Source organism: Xiphias gladius, chromosome 23 (assembly GCF_016859285.1).
Source record: "Xiphias gladius isolate SHS-SW01 ecotype Sanya breed wild chromosome 23, ASM1685928v1, whole genome shotgun sequence".
NCBI classification, from domain to species: domain Eukaryota; kingdom Metazoa; phylum Chordata; class Actinopteri; order Istiophoriformes; family Xiphiidae; genus Xiphias; species Xiphias gladius.
In genome coordinates, this window is record NC_053422.1 from 22,163,296 (window position 1) to 22,180,539 (window position 17,244).

At 39.7% G+C, this 17,244-nt stretch overlaps 1 protein-coding gene across 3 annotated transcripts; it reads left to right on the forward strand.

The window, feature by feature from the left end:
• Positions 1–322: 322 nt before the first annotated feature.
• Positions 323–15,981, forward strand: LOC120784920 (endothelin receptor type B-like). Of its 3 annotated transcripts, none has more exons than XM_040119067.1 (8): positions 323–342; positions 7,282–7,797; positions 9,507–9,619; positions 9,710–9,914; positions 12,624–12,773; positions 12,880–13,013; positions 13,134–13,242; positions 13,326–15,981. In XM_040119067.1, the coding sequence occupies exons 2-8, from the start codon at positions 7,405–7,407 to the stop codon at positions 13,476–13,478; spliced, it is 1,257 nt and encodes a 418-aa protein (XP_039975001.1). In that variant the 5' UTR covers positions 323–342; positions 7,282–7,404; the 3' UTR covers positions 13,479–15,981. The 3 variants fall into 3 exon arrangements, with proteins under 3 accessions (XP_039975001.1, XP_039975000.1, XP_039975002.1); XM_040119066.1 differs by lacking the exon at positions 323–342 and adding an exon at positions 2,577–2,648; XM_040119068.1 differs by lacking the exon at positions 323–342 and adding an exon at positions 2,577–2,648 and having other exon boundaries at positions 7,350–7,797.
• Positions 15,982–17,244: the final 1,263 nt, after the last annotated feature.

The window sequence follows — 17,244 nt, forward strand, 5'->3', positions numbered from 1 at the left end:
AACCAGAATTTCATCTTAAAGGTTCATATCTCAGATCCTGTTTTTGAGGAGCTGCAGAATAACACGAGTGTTAGATTTGCAGCCAAAAGCAACATTTCCTTACACTTGTCTTCACTCAGTAGGAAACATTCACAGCTGGCACTGCTCAGCCTCAGCAGATTTATGTCAGAGGTTATATCTAACCCTTTAGTTTCTGGTTTAGTATTAATCAGGGGCCTACATCAGCAGTCGCTCCCAGTCTGTCAGCTGATGATTTCCTGAATTTTCCCCCATAATCCATAAAATCAGGTCTGCTGTGTCTTTTAAAGGACTTCAGAATCCTATGCTGAGATTTATTTATAAGTAAGTATTCATATATTCTTTTCCAGACTAAGAGACTAACTAGTCATGTTTTTAGCTTGCTGTCTGTTAACCTTCTCCATGTCGGTTTCAAAGGTTTTCTTAAGCCTTTTAAGAGTTCAGAGAACTTTTTCAATTACGTGGATGAGCATGTAATCCTTTCTATGAAGAAGAGATGAAAATCAGCAACAATGGAGTTACAGGGTTTTCACATGATAGCAGTCATATATTATTTTAACAGACACAAAGAAAAAGCCTTAATTTGATTTGAGCTGGTTTCAGATTACCCTAATGTGTCTGATGTTCGGGGTTCTCTATGTTTCATAAACAGAGAGTCTGCACCGCAGGAGCCATGTGGTGCAGACAGAAGCATCCTATACTAGAAATGTTTGTCAGGACACCAGCCCGAAGATGGAGCCCTGTCTTGTTCTTTATATATCAGTTCAGTTCAAAGACATGAAGTAGGATCATCTCTCATAATTTGTCTCTTGTTGTCAGCCCTTGTCTTTTCAGTCTCTGACGCTTTTTTGGGTCAGGAAAAAATAACTGTTTTCTTCCTGTCGATACTCTTCCAGGAACAACAGTATATACTGTAAAGTTCAAAGTGAGCTTCTTTCCTGTGAAGGAAGAGTGCTTACATATCAGGAGGATCCGACTGTGTCCCGCCTGCCAAGGCCATGTAGACTACAAAGCAACAGGGACAACAGCAAGCCCTCCCCTCCGTCTCTCTCTCACACACACACACTCCCACTCACACAGGTGCAGAGGAATGCAGTTGACTTGGGGAGAGATAATGTGTATAACAATGTGTATAATGGCAGTAATGTCTGCTAATGGTTTAATAATATGAGACTGTCCTAATGACAATAATGATGCACCAGGAATAGTCACCTCCCAAAATAGAGCACGGGATGGGTGTCATTAAACAAACTCCACAGAAAGGTCCTTTGTTTGGTGTGCGTGCGTGCGTTTGTGTACGTGCGTGTGTGTGCACATGCTGGGTTAATGGCAGTGGTGATGGTGATGGTGTGACGGTTGGGGAACTTTAAGAGATTGATCCTGTTTTCGGCATGTTTGGTGCCTTTGTTTGCACATCTGCAAGCGCGTGTGCAAGTGTGTGTATGAGTTTGTCACAAGCACTGACAACATAAATGGTCTGAGGTTGTTTGTATCATTTCATTATTATTGTTTATTTTGTATATAAAACTACATAAGAATTTTTTTTTACGTCTGTAGAATGCCTTTTGTATTGTCATATTCATGCTATATGGTGAGTGCGACAGACCATCGTACAGCTGAAGTGTAGAACAACATGCATACTCAAATTTATGCATAAAACTTTCTGTAAGCAGATCTTTCTGTTTGTATGACAATGAGTCTGTTTCCACTTACAATACTCTGAACATGGCGGAAACGTCGACAGTGGCAACAACACTGAAAAAAAATGTGCCCTTTACAAGCACAAATAACCAAAACAGTTTAAGGCAGAGCTCACTGTGAACACCAGTATGCTCAGTCAAAGCATTCACACTGTTAGCAAGAAAGTATAGACTCTCCACCTGTAACAAGTGATTTAGTGGTGTAGGTGATCAGAGTGTTACTAGGTCTGTAAACCAAGCTACATCATACTGCTGATTCAGAGCACCATTCACATACCAGTTGTAAGTACACGCTTTTGCAAGGAAGCATGTGCGTAACGCTCGGGTGAGACTTAGTGAAAATCTAAAATCTCACACACCTGAATTGGAGTCAACAAGTACCTCATTGGTTTTCGTCAAGTGCTGGTATGCTGGGGGAAACAGATGTGAGGGAATGTGTGTATCTCTTGTTTTGAAACAAGATCCTGCCAGGGAGAGCCCTGCAGGCTGAACCCTTCCTATGACAGAAGGCCTCAACTGAAGCTCTACAGCACTTCAGATAGGACACCCCCTCTTCCATCTCCTCTCTCTATCTACACTATGTGTAAGAGCTGGAAAACCAGAAACTGGAGACGCGCTGCACATTTTTCAGGAACTGCCCTTGAGTAACGGAGACGGAACAATGCCCGTGTCTGGGATGTGATTGGTTGTTTGCGCAGCCTCCCGGCTTGTGCCTATAAAACCCCACATTGTACTTCGGTGCGTCAGAGCGCAGCCGGGGCGGCGAGCGGAGGATCCTGACGCACAGCCGGACACACTGGACACACCGTGAACTTTCACTGCTGGAACTCCCCAAACAAATCGTAGTAATCCAAACAGCAATTAGCGGAACTCTGCTGGAATACTGATCGGAAAACTCTGGCTTTGGCCACACCACCGCGCCGCGTTCCGGTGAGTCCAGTCACGATGTTTACGTTTAAATTGATATGGTCAGTGATCTTAATTTAACCGACCGCCGAGTTTAATTGTAAATGGCAAAGGAGTGGTTTGACTTGGCGCAACTCAACTGACATTGTTACTGCGCCTCTTTTGATAAATAACTTTTGAACCGTAGAGCTATGTTTCATTATGTCTAATAAAAGTCTGTCTTTCTATCTTGGTTTTAGTTTGATAGAATCAGTCTGCGATTTTTATTAAAGGCTAAATGAAAACGTTTGCTAATTTTATCAAGAGTCACCCTGGCCTCTCCGCTAATCATGTCACGTTTTCAGTGATTGCTGAACCACAACTTTGCATGTCGAGTGTGATTCGTCGCTTCGTTCGCACGCCGTAGAATTTCATATTTGCGACCATCAAAAGTCTTTCAGACCTGTTAAGCGTTTACAGGGCCGGCGTGTTGGGCGGGAGAGCCGCAGAGGTGGCAATATTGTTTTCATGCGGTTACGCAGATGAAAACAGATGCCTGCCTGTGCTGCAGCGCGGATCCCCGCAGTCGGAATTTGCGGATCTATCCATAGGCTACCAGTCACACAGTTTGCGCACTTTTTCCATTTCACGACCTGCGGCTATGTGCAGTTTATGTGTTGAACTCACACAACGGTCTGAAGGCACCATAAAACCTGGCACATGATGGATTCCTAAAGATTGCGTCCAACAACATATTGAAACCAGAAAATGCGCTCAGGAGAGCGCAGAGCTACGCCAAGGACTCTGTCAGAAAACGTACACCAGACTTCAGAGGGACAAATTCTAATTCATTGTAAATGATCTGGATCTGCCTCAAAATGTAATGGGTTCTTCCCCGGCCCGTGCCCCATCCCTCCACCAAGTTTGGTGCAAATTGGTTCAGTACCTTTGGCATAACCCTGCTGACAAACCAACAAGCAGACAGACCTCCTTGGCGGAGGTAATCAAAAGAATGAAACTATGTTTACTTCACCGGCTTTTTGTTCCATGTAGACAGGATTTGTTGGGTCCTTTCACAGGTGAGACCACTAAACTCCAGGGAACTGGCATAAAAACTGTGTTTCACACCTTGACCAAGAATCTAAAATGAGGATGTAAACTTAAAGATGCTTTATGTAGGTTTTCTCTGTCGCCGAACGGTTTCTTAGTTGGTGGTGGTGTTGATAATGGTCGCTAGCCAAGAGCTCCAGCCATTGTTGCATTTACAGGACAAGTGGTTACACCCTCTAGGCAGTGCTACTTCTTCATGCTCTCTTGTTGGACTGGAGGCAGACTGGACTTATCCTTTCCCATCTTTAAAAACAACATTGTGGTGGCGTTTACATGGTTGTTTGCATTTTTACTTGCATGCAGCATTTCTGTTATGATTATAAGGTGTTCCTGTTATTCCAAACTGGACAAAATAACAGGAACACCTCGCGAAACGAAAGCTCAAAGATAACCACAGAACTGAATCAACACCTCTGTGATACGGTTTTACCAAAAACACTGTAAGATTCACATAGGTGGGATTTCTCGCAAAAGCGTTTCATGGTTTGCGTTATCGTGCCATAGATAATAGCTTCTTTGTAATATTTGTATTGTATTTTTGTTACGTTTTTCATACATCTGACACACACTAATTTAATGATCCAATTACTGTGAGGATACTGCTACAGAAAATCAGTGTGCTTTTAAAATCTTGCAAAATGCAGATTTTACCTACTTATTAATCATCAATTTATCAACCTAGGTCTACAACATTAATAATAAAATAACGCCATCCCATTTCCAAAGTTGAGGATCAAAATTAAATGTCTGTTTTCTCGTTTGAATCAGTGGACATGTGCTCTTGGGTCTTGTGCTTATTCAGAAATAAAATGAAGTAACTTTGGAGGAGCACTCTCTCGCTGGCTGCAGTTGTAGATCCACCCTCCCCACATCTTCCTGTCATGCCTCTGTCTCACCCTCAGGTCACTCTCATGACACCCAGCTCTCACTCTTTCCCCTCTTCTGACTTTGCATTTCTCACGTTTTCCTGTTCCTCCTGTTGTTCTTCTAAATGGTACAGTAGCTCAAACTGTCATTCTTCCCAGTCTTGGCCTCTTGAATTGCCAGCATTTCTGTGTTTTTTTGCCCTTTTTTCAACACCCACTTGTCATGCTCCTCTTCCCGCACACAAACACATTTTCTGATCACCCCTAGTATCCCCTCTACTTCCACTGTGCTGCTTGCCAACTTTCCACCTCCTCCTTTCTAAGAACTGGAGCCAGCAGAGCTAAAGGTCAGAGATGGTCTCTAAAAAAAAAATCTATTAGATTAAGAGGATCAGCCCATTTAAAACTCAGCTTCCCAATTAGATCAGACAACCCTGCTGCAACGTGGCCTAATGAGCTGCCATAGAATACAACACAAAGGCATTATTCAGATGACAGAGGGGAATATGTATGGATGATGGCCAAATTTTCCAGAATTGATTTCTTGTGATATGTGTGTGAGTTCATCCATGGGATTTTGTGCCTTTGTGTGTGTGAAGAGAATGAGCCTCTGTGAGCCAAATGTAGCTATGAATGCCAGCTGTGTTTGAGAAATTGTGCGTGCCGCAGAATATGTGCGTGTGTATATGGTGTGTGAATGGGTCTGCATAAAAGTTTGTATATGAACGCACATTCTTAGATGTGATCATTAAAAAGTTAAAGCATTTTTCCACAAACTTTATTCTTCCCAAACCATGGTGTCAAGAGGGTTGCACATCTGCTCTGAGGTGGAGAGGTTGTGTGCATGTGTGCGTGTTATTGTGCACCCTGATAGCATGTGTCTGCAGATATTGCTGCAATCGTCAATCAGCCCATTTATCCCAAGAGACACCCTAGGCCATTCCTGGGGATACACATGATTCTTGAGAGGCTCAGAGCCAAGCTAGGGTCCTCTGTGAGACAAAGAAAATATCTTTGTCAAACGCACACACACACACACACACACACCAGAACACACACTGGACACACAGAAGAGCTGTTCGTCTTCTAACCTATAAACTCAGTGGTCACGGTTCCATTTGTCTGTTTTATGTTTCAGTACTCCCCTCTCTTTTTGTTTATCTCCGTACCTCTTATTTATTTTGTAGTACTTTTCTATTATACAGAACCTTTTCTCACTGTTGTATTGACATACAGTGTGTACACGTACGTGTGCTTAAAGCTCTCGTGTTATTTAATGGAAACTTTAGAATGTCCGACTCAAAATATTTTACCGCCTACTGACCAGTTCGCTCATAAAATAGGATTAAGCTTGATCTCTTTGAATTAACACTGTGGTGCCGATACTTACACTTTGCACACTGTGCCTCCTTTGAACATTTACATTTAAGTTGCCTGACAAAGAATGGAATCAGGCTCTGGTGTTATACAAGTTCAGCTCCCTGGTCAACCCTGTCCCCTAGAAATGAGGTACATAAACAATTACACTGTAACAGCAAATATGTTTTGTAGGAAACGTAATCGCTGGATGGATTACTTTCAGAAGCAACATGTTTTTTTGTTTGTTTTTTTTTTTTTGAATGAACGATTGAAGCCGCACATTTATTAACGGCATCAGATTCAGCAGGGGGTGGATGGAGGTGCAAAACGTAACACTGTCAGGCCAGAGACAAGGGTTAGCATCCACAGTCCTGTCTGTGGTTAGGGTTCAGGCAACAAAAGCACTCTGGTGAAGATAAGGGGGAAAATGTTGTGGTGAAGATAAGGGGGAAAATGTTAAAAGGGCAATACGTAAATGTTTTAGTTTAACAGAATGTGTTCATCCGCCTCTCATGGCTCGTTGTGGCACTATTACTTTGGAGTGTGAATTTGGAAGTTGGATGAATTCTTAAACATTGCCTCTTTATATGTAAATAAACATTGTGTGTTTGAAGTCATTAGAAACTTTATATGTATTATACCAGACTTGAGTCCTTCTCTATCCTTAACCAAGTGTGAGTGTCTAATCATAAACGTCAAAACTTTAATAATACAAGTGGATATTGTACTTCAAGACCAGATATTTTTGATGGAAGGCAAATTGGTGTCTGTGAGCATTTTACTGATAAGTTCAGTATCAACATATTTGCGACCTGCCAAATTCGTAAATTAACAACATAGCTTCATTACGTTAATAGGAAACATAGTCTGGTCACAATTATGTTTCCTACGAAATGTATTTGCTGTTGCAGTTTGGTTGTATATAGAAATGTAATTTCCAGGAGACAAGGTTGCCCTAGTGTGTAGATGTTTTTGCTCTTAGTTCATCAGCAAACATAAAACTGTATGTAATAGTTAAAAGATTTTTTTTGTTGTCAACACATTATCTTATAAGCCTTCCCAGTTTATTATAGACCATGTTAACACCAGTTTAATGAATAAAAAAGACAAAAATATATACAGCCATGCTAGCAGCTCTGTGAGGTTGTACAGTGTTACTTTGATCTAAATGCTAACACTTTTTACTTTATCCGGGGATCATCAAAGTCATTAGGATTCATCCTCTGAGGACCATGAATGTCTGAACAAAATTTCATGGCAATCAGGCCAATACTTTGTGAGATATAAATGCAGCTGCTTTTTTGTTTGTGTGTAACATGATTGTTCTTTTACTTTCTTTGTAGGACAAAGAAACTTGGACTCAGACCCACGCTGCCGCAGTGTGTGGATGTGTGTGAGTGTTTAATTTTAGGCTGCTGTGTGCCTTTGAGTCAGCAAACATCTTGCAGTGTGAGCACGAGGCTCGTATGAGGATGAGAGCCGTAACTCTGCTGTGTCTCCTGATGGTAATGGAGGTCGGAGCCTTTCGATTTGTCCGTGACTCCCAGGGCGGACCTGAAGCTTCAGAACCCTCCAAGAGCAACGCCTCCCTCCCGCTGCCACCCCCACCGCTGGGCCGACCAAGGGGCTCCTTCCCCCCCATGTGCTTAAAGCCCACGGAGATCAAGCACGCCTTCAAGTATGTGAACACCATCGTGTCCTGCCTGATCTTTGTGGTGGGGATCATCGGCAACTCAACACTGCTCAGGATCATATATAAAAACAAGTGTATGAGGAATGGGCCAAATGTCCTGATTGGCAGCCTGGCACTGGGGGACCTGCTTTATATTATCATCGCCATCCCCATCAATGTGTTTAAGGTAACCTCATTTATCATTTGTGTCTGTCCTAGTGCTGGCCAAAAATGAACAAACTAATCTTTTACATTGGTATTTTTGCGACCTCAATAAAATTGGATTTACATTGGTATGTAGTGTCTCGCAGACAGAGCTGTATGCCCACATTCCTTTTTCCCGAATTGTTAACGTGTGGATATTACTCCTGATTCCTGCTGCCTGCAGACTTTGAAGACTTGATTCTGCGGCTTGGTTTAATTACATAACCTTTATTGCCTGTCAGTGTTAAGAATTGTTTCGCATTTTGATTTAAATATTTCTGTCTTTGCCATGTTTTTTTAATTTACTGTAACAATACACTTCGCATCAACACAATTATCACAGTAAGATAAGTAAAAACACTTCTTGATTTCATAACTTATCAGCTTTATGTAGCCTGCAGCTCAATATTTTGGGAGGATAATGATGCGCATTGTTTTACTTCCAATTGATACCAGAATATCAAGTTAGTGTTATTCTTGTGACCTGACACCGTGCAACACCCATTACTGTAAAACTTGCAATACTCTAAATACTCAATACATTTCCGCACCCCGTATATACTGGGGGAAAAGAACATTTGAATATCCCAGCACTAGTCTGTCCAGTGTTTCCTCTGTTTGTATGTGATGATCTCTGCCAAGGCTCTAGTTCAAAGACACTCACTTTTGTATAAAATATAACATGTCATAGCTATAACAAGAGAAATTGGATCAAATGAAAATTTGTTTAATATAAACTCATAAGATGCAGCTTTTGCACATGAAATGAAAATGAAATCCAGGCATTTTAAACAATATTAAAAAAATATATAACTTTATTCTAATGCAATTTATTACCCAAGCAATGGTCTCTATCTAATTTTTATGACTTTAATCTAAATCAATTTCCCTGCCCTGCACTTTTACGGCTGAGGCCTTTGCAATGCCTTTCTTGGCACATCTTCTGGTTAGCTCTGGTTTATTTATGAGTTTATTTCTGTTTGTCTCTAGGTTAAGTGTGTTTCATGTGGTTTTGTTCATTTCCTTTTTCAATATAGACTGTATAGACTTTTTCACCCAGACTACAATTCTAAATAAAAAACTCAGAAAAAGCAGACAAGAGCCAACACTTAAGGTCAGCTGAAGTTTTGGAATTGCAGGACAAACTTTTTTTTTTTTTTCCTTCGCTTGCCCTTGTGTGTGAAGTGAAAACATCCAGTGGGCTGGGGTGTAATTGCACTTTTCCAAATCTGATAGGATTCACTTTGAATGAAGCTGGAATGCTGTGCCCCATTTTATCCAAGGACATCTGAGTAATAGTCACTCTGATTCATATTTTCTTTTCCTAAATGTACTGTATGTCAACTTGATAATGAGATTTATTGAAAAAAATCTTGATTGTTTTAAGACAGTAGAGACAATACCGTAGATTTGTGTAAGAAGCCTCCCAAAAATCAAATGTGTAGCCTTTGTTGTTAAAGACAATGTCCGAATGCTGAACTGGTATTAGGAAGGACTAATGCAGTGAGCAGGAACACATTCCTGTTGGTTTTGGCTTTAGCTGCTGCAGTAATAATGGAAGACACGAGGAAGAAAGAACCCCTAAATGAACCTCAAAGAAGTCTGCCCATGTTTACACTGGGGACATTTCTCAAATTGCTCTCACTACAAACGTCCTTCCTCATGGTCTGTCTCGATTATTTTTCTCTGCAGCTAATAGGTGAGGATTGGCCATTCGGCGTGTACATCTGTAAGTTGGTGCCATTCATCCAGAAAGCTTCAGTGGGAATCACTGTCCTCAGTCTGTGCGCCCTCAGTATTGACCGGTAAGCACACTTCTGCTAAACAAGCATAAATGAAAGATATTAGTACAGAAAACAGCTAATACTTGTGTCTGTGTTTATATGTTGGTGCAGCTACCATGCAGTGACATCATGGAGCAGGGTGAAGGGGATGGGGATCCCTCTGTGGAAAGCAGTGGAGGTGACTCTGATCTGGCTGGTGGCTGTGGTGCTGGCAGTCCCTGAGGCGCTGGCATTCGACATGTTGGAGATTCCATACAGAGGCAACAAGCTGCGCGTCTGCCTGCTGCACCCAGAACAGACCACCAGCTTTATGAAGGTAGGGCACTTGATTAGATGTGCAACCTGTTAGCAGTGATGGAAGTATTTAGATCCTTAGCTTAAGTAAAAGTAACAATATTAGAATTTAAAAATACTCCATTACAAGTAAAAGTCACTCATCCAAAATCGTAGGCACAAATACCAAAGCATTATCTACAAAATGTACTAAAAGTATCAAAAGTAAAAACCCAGATTATGCAGCACAATGGCCCCCCATTAGTATTGTATTATACATTATTTTATTTCATCATAATTACTGATTAATGTGTATTAATTGCATTCATGTGTAAGCATCATGTTAGCGTCGTAGGTAGTGGAGGTGCTAATTTAAACTTCATTATTTTCTGTTGGATAGTTTAATCTGTAGCAATGCAGGTTTTATAACATCGTCATAGATTTTTATACATACAATTTTAAGCTTTTAAGTAACTAAAGCTGGCCAAAAATGTAATGGAGTAAAAAGTAAAATATTTCCCTCCGAATTGTAGTAGAAGTCTTTGCAGCTAGCATAAAATGGAGGTACTCATATAAAGTATAGGTGCTTCAATACTGTATGTAGCTGGTATTTAAGTAAACAAACTATACTGCAACGCTGCCTGTTAGTTACACGTTTGGAATCATTGTTTTTATTTTTTTCTTTAATTAATGCATTTTTCCTCTGCTTTCAAATTAATCATTTGTGTGCACAAATCGACAGAGTATTACGTTTAGCAATATTGTTAAAACTTTAGCACAAAGTCCCAAACTAATTTGTGTGAAAAAATCTATAGCTACACTAGTGGCTCTCTGAGGCTATACTTAGTCACAGAGTTGCATTCAGTCGAATGCATATGTCAGCATGCAGCAGTCGTCACCATGTTCCCCACCTTAGTTTAGTTTAGCATGTTAGCTCGCTAACGTTGGCTAAATAGAACTTAACACAACAAGCTAATGTGTTTACAATGACATGCTCATATCTAATAGGTTTATCTTTAGCATGGTCAAACTAGTTTAGTGGGTTAGCATGCTACCCTTTGGTAAACATTACTAACCACAAAGTACAGCTGAGGCTGATGGGAATGTGATTATAGTAGGTATTTGGTCATGAGTCAAAGTAAATTTAAATTTAAATTTAAATTTTGACCTGACGATTGTGCTAGATTAAAGGCAAGGAATCACCAAAGTCAGTAGGCTTTATCCACTGGCGAACATGAGTATCTGCACAAAATTTCATGGCAATAATAACATATATTTGTATGGATACTTCAGTCTGGACCAAAGTTGTGGACTGACGGACTGACAGACTGACCGTTATTGCAATTTCTACAGCCACACTAGCAGCGTTGCTAAAAAAGTTACGCCGTAAAAGACAGATTGTATATCTAAAAATGACAAACTAGGTTGAGGATGAAAAAATGTGAGACTATAACAACTAAATGCATGACTTTGACAACATGATAAACAGCCGGATTCTTCCATCTTCCCATCATAGAAATATGATCAGAATAACCCTCTGCTAGGCAGAGTGTGGTTACTTATCATGTATTTCAAAATGTTTGATGAGATTGTATGTTCTGTTAATATTTTCCCCAAGGCATATGGTCGAAATATCCTGCACAATGATTAGGATCTCTCCATTAAGGCTAAGTTACGAAATCACTTGTGGATTTTGTTCAGCCTGCACCCAATGTTACTTTCAAGTACAAATGTCAACAGAATGATTCACTTCAAAGTAAAGCGCCTGAGGAGAAACATTATAATTAGCATGCTTCTTTAATCAGGATTTCTTTTTCTTTTTCAAGCGCTGCCAATAAATGAAATAGTGATTCCAACAAATGTAATGCAATACATTTACACTGCATCCAAATCATCTGAATGTGACTCAAAATATTCACGCTGCATTCATAAAGCTCCATAGCAAGAAAGAAATGGCAAGGCATTTCCAATATGCGTGTATTTCCAATTTATTTAAACAAGGGTTTAAGGAACTGTGGGACACGGAGGAAATAATGCATAAAGCTGATATGTCTTTTCATGTGTAATCAGTCATTTGCAATTAGGGAATTGTAATTTCAGCTTGATGTCATAAGAAAAACCATCAATCGCCTAATCACAAATATATAGATGCAAATCAGTTCAGTACTTCTTGCATATAAACAAACCAACAAACAGACACGGGTGAAAACATAACCTCCTTGGCAAGAGGTAAAAAATTATTTTGACAAAAAATTGACCACAATATATATATATATATATATATATATATTCTGGTCAATATATATATCATTCTTTAAACACCTAAATAACAGTTTTCATTTTAACCATTTGGTTTTATGAATAAAAAAAGAGAATGAAAAATACTGTATTTCACTGTCTGTATTATTATAAAAATAGAAGACTTTTTGACTTTTTGTTGTTTTTGTCCATAGGAAATCTTGTAGTTTGTGCACAAATCTTTGACATAACAACACTTCCAAAATAAGTGATCAAAGGTTTTGGGGGAAAAGTTACAGAAAGCACACATAACATCTGTTCCAACTTCACATCTCCATGCAGTGTATGTTTCGACAGAATAAAATTTGTGACTATGTTTGTAGGAAACTTCAGTAACACCATATATAATGCAAAACATATTCGGTATAAAGACTCAAGGCCCCATTCCAGTATTATGTAGTCTACGTATGCATTTGTTGTTGCACTTTTTGTGATGGGATCTTTTGTTTTCCAGCTCTACCAGAATGTCAAAGATTGGTGGCTGTTTGGCTTCTATTTCTGCTTCCCACTGGCCTGCACAGGAATCTTCTACACACTCATGTCCTGTGAGATGCTCAGTCGCAAAAAAGGCATGCGCATCGCACTCAACGACCACATGAAACAGGTATTTAAGCAAAAGTCTGGTGCGCGCATTGAGAGTCACATAACCATAACCTGTAAGACTTGAGGCTGCTCTGTGACATCAGTATTTGTCTTCCTTCTCTGTGTAGCGGAGGGAAGTAGCGAAGACGGTGTTCTGCCTGGTGTTGATTTTTGCTCTCTGCTGGCTGCCCCTTCATCTCAGCCGTATTTTGAAGAAAACAACCTATGATCAAAACGACCCCAACCGCTGTGAACTGCTCAGGTAGGCAAGCAGATACAGTAGGCGACACAAATGTACTGCAAACTTCATGAGAACCAATTGTTCTCTGCTCCACGACTTCCTCTAGTCTTTAACTGTAAACTTTGTTCTTTTCCCTACCAGCTTCCTGTTAGTGATGGATTACATCGGCATCAACATGGCCTCCCTAAACTCCTGCATTAACCCAATTGCCCTCTATTTTGTCAGCCAGAAGTTTAAAAACTGCTTCCAGGTAAGAGGGAACAAAGTGGCACTAAAAATGTGGTGTAATTAGAAAATGCCATGAATAACTGTGCGTGTGTTCCTGTCTCGTAGTCTTGCCTGTGCTGTTGGTGCTACAGAACATCCCCCCTGGACGAACGAGGTTCAGGAGGACGCTGGAAGGGCTCTTGCCACGGGAATGGACTAGACCGCTCAAGCTCCCGCTCCAGCTCCCGCTCGAGTCAGAAATACACAAGCTCTTCATAAATTCACACACACACACACACACACACACACACACACACACACACACACACACACACACACACACACACACACACACACACACACGCACATCACATACCTCTTCTGCCAAACCCATGTTCCCATCAGCTCCCGTTATGGAGAAACAGCGTCGTCACTGCCAGCAGACCGGTGATAATATCCAAGTGAGGAGTGAAAAATGAAGCGAGCTAGAAGTCACTTCTACAGGACTCATGGCAGACTGAAAGACTCTGACATAAAAGGATTGACAAACTGATGAATGAAATAACAGGACTGTACCTATTCAGGCTTTAGTACTAACAGCAAAAACTATGAAACCAAGGCTACATAAATCTGTTTATACTCCGACGCTGAGGCTTGTGTAGAGGACTAAAAGTCTCTTAGGGGACCATTATGGTAAATACATTTATAGAGAATGTTTATTCAAGCCACGTTTAATTTTATGTACAGTATTATTTACATGCAGATTTTAGGCTTATGATCATATCTAGCCTCAGTGCGTCATGTATGAATACCAGCACTGATGAGTACTGCCTGTTGAAGATTTCATACCTCACAGGGAAAGATAGAGGGAAACTGTGACCCTGAGTTATTTTCCAAAAAAACCTCAAAAAAATTCAAGTCTTTTTACAAGAAGTGCACAAGTGCATGTACGGGATCAGCAGCTGATTAACTGACAGTCAAGTGCACGTTGTCACTGCTTGACACCCATGTGCCCTGGTGACATCACACCCGAGGAAAATGAGCCCCACTGTGGGTCTCACAGTCATGTGGAGAGTCGACCGTCGGTGATCATCACTGCCTTAAGTCATGTGGAGGGCATCTGTTGTCCGACAAGACTGAAAAGTACCAGATTATTCCCATCAGGCCGCACAAAGAGGTCATTATTAGCACTATCATTATTGCATTACTCATGCTTTTTGTAAGTGGTCTCCACTGTGTATAAAGTCTGAATTTGTCTCTTACAATGCAGCTTCTATTTTTCTACGAAAATGTCACAAAATAGGTAAAGCTTGTTTCATCTTCCAACATTAGGTGTTCATTTATTATTTCCAAACATTTCATCTCCATCAGCGAGTGGCAATGTTACATAAATGTTCCTGTGGCTTGAAATTACTCGGACAGTTACTACTAAGAGCTGCTTAAGGAATATATTATCTATAATGGACACATTATAAAGCTTTAGGAAGGAAAAAGAGATTTTGTACAGCTGGATGTCTTTAAGAAGTGAATGTTTTTAGCAGATATTACATTTCTTTAATGATCATAGAAATTATTTTGAAATATTAGTACTTTCCATTCAATATAGGTACCAGAAAAATCCAGGTCAAATTCAGGATCTCCATCTGATTTAATGTGGTTAATTGACATAATCTGTGAATGAGAAATGCAGGCTAAAGAATTCTCATAATGAGAAATGAAGGATGCGGGGTGCAACACAGTACGAGAATGTGTTCCTAATATCTTATGATAACTTTAGTGTCTGTAGCTAGAGCTAGATGCAAGCACTTACTAGTCACACACTTGTAACAAATCTTGTGATGCCAGCACATCAAGAAAATACTATTTACACAATTTCTGGCTCTTTAAAAAGTCAGATATGAGGAGAAACTGCAGTTTGTGCCTGACAGGAAGTCTCCAGTCCATCAGAGGGGATGCATGGATTGTGTATTCATAGTATTATCATTTGGGAAAACCTGAGTGTTACAGTTTATTGTAAGCAAACTTTAAACTTAAATGAATCAAAGATTTTTAACACTGGCAGTATTGATAGCACATATTGGTGATACATGCACAAGATGAAACCATTTTATCTGGTGCTTGTTTTGCTCTCAGTGCATTGTGACTAAGATATTATGTTAGAAATCTCACGTATTCCGTTTTCTTTAGCAAGTTAGTAAGCCCATGTGCCCTCTTTTAAAACCTAATTTCTGCTAAGCAATCAGACAATGCGTTTAATCACACTGAAGCATTTTTAAATAGGCAGGATTTATGTGTAACATTTCAATGTTTGGACAAAATATTTCCTTTGCCACTGTATTGGAGTTGCAACAGCACTCAAATCAGCTGATCATATAGTATGTGACTCTTTAAGTCACCGTATCCATTCGTGCCGTCTTCCCCCTGCAACTGTGTGCATGAAGGTCTGAGAAACTTTGGGAGCATCTTTATAGAGGGACTACCAAGCGAAGACAAAAAGTATTTTGAGGTTTAAGATAAAATGTGAATATTAGCCCTGGGGTTTTGAATTACATTTATACTGTACTTATTTGTTGAGAGTATGCAAAAATAAATATTATTTTATAGCATTTGTGTTATTTGAGTTATTTACTGACCAAGTAGCAAATACATGGTGCATGGATATAAGGGTGTTCGTGGTCACTAGTGACGCAGTCTATAGTTGCTGACATAATATTACACGTTGCACATCTGCTCATATTAAGTAGGGTATTTGGAAAGTAGTTTTCATTGAGTTGACTCATGTAAATATTTAATGTAACAGACTTTAAATAAATCTCTTTTATTGTACCAGTAGTATAAGATTACTTTTACAATTGCTGAAAAATATTTGTTGACTTCCCCTTAAAATCAGAGCAAAGCCATAGTATGAGAGTCCGGTGAACTCTTGACAGGAGTGAACATAATCAATCATCTCTGTTATTAACAGCCTGCAAAAGGTTAAATTCTGTTTTCCTGTTTTTCCATTTTTTTTTTTAAGAAGAGGTGACATTTGGTTTACATCAGATGTCAGAGAAAGATCATCAAAAGAATACGTTTCGGATGTATTACAAACTACCTTCTACAAGGCTTTTCCGGGTTTGAAATTATTGCTCCAGACAGTGGGACACTGGGCTCCAGGGGCCAATTCCAAGATTCAGGTTGAGGGAGATAACAGCTGATTGAATCTCAAAAATGATCTTTTATCTCAGTTACCGACTAGATTGAGTTCTGGGTTTTCACTCAGTTAAGCTGTTTCTTGGAAACGGCTTCAAGTTCCAAAAGGCAGGGAATGTTATTTATTTGCAGTTACTTCATTTTCTCATTACTGCAGAGTAAAGTATTAAGGTTTATCTGAGGTTCAGTGTCTATGTTACAGAGGAAACTATTTAGGATTTTTTCTTAACATCTGACAAACCACACGGAACTGACTTCAGTCATTGTTGAAGCATGATGTCAAAGTCGTGCACTGCTACAATAAACTTAAATGCAGGATAAACAAAAATATAGAATAGCTGCATGAAATAAAATCATTAAAGCAAATCTACCGTATACTGTTACTGACAATTTTATAAGTACACAATGTACATATCTGAAAAATAAGGAGAGAAAACAAAGAAAAGCTTATCTGTAATAATTCAGTTTGGGGGAATTTCCCTCTGAATTCGTGAACCCAAGATACACTGAAATGTGTTTATGTCTCAAATAAATCTTGAGCTGGGACTTCATCCCTAATGTGTTAAATTCTGAGCTTAATGGAGGAGTGACATTTTGAACAAAACCACATCAAATGTGGCACAACACAATTATCCACATCAGTGCTCCAGTCTCCTACCGCTGCTGTAAATAAATGCAAATAATATTTTGAGTGTCGTGCCCAGGCTTGATGTGGTTTTGGACATTAGATGACTTTTGGGAATTTCCCTTCTACAGCCAGCACCTTAAGTTGTGGTGTGACATTGCAAAAGTTGTTCAAAAGTTCAAACAAGTTCGAAAGTTGTTCATTTTGAGAACTTAATAGCGTGTTGGC

What these genes read in the sequence shown, in the direction of transcription:
- LOC120784920 (XM_040119067.1), top strand. Translation starts at nt 7,405, where the DNA reads ATGAGGATGAGAGCCGTAACTCTGCTGTGTCTCCTGATGGTAATGGAG. An exon ending in AGACCACCAGCTTTATGAAG is followed by an intron (nt 9,915 to 12,623) that starts GTAGGGCACTTG and finishes TTTGTTTTCCAG; the next exon opens with CTCTACCAGAATGTCAAAGA. An exon ending in AGTTTAAAAACTGCTTCCAG is followed by an intron (nt 13,243 to 13,325) that starts GTAAGAGGGAAC and finishes CCTGTCTCGTAG; the next exon opens with TCTTGCCTGTGCTGTTGGTG.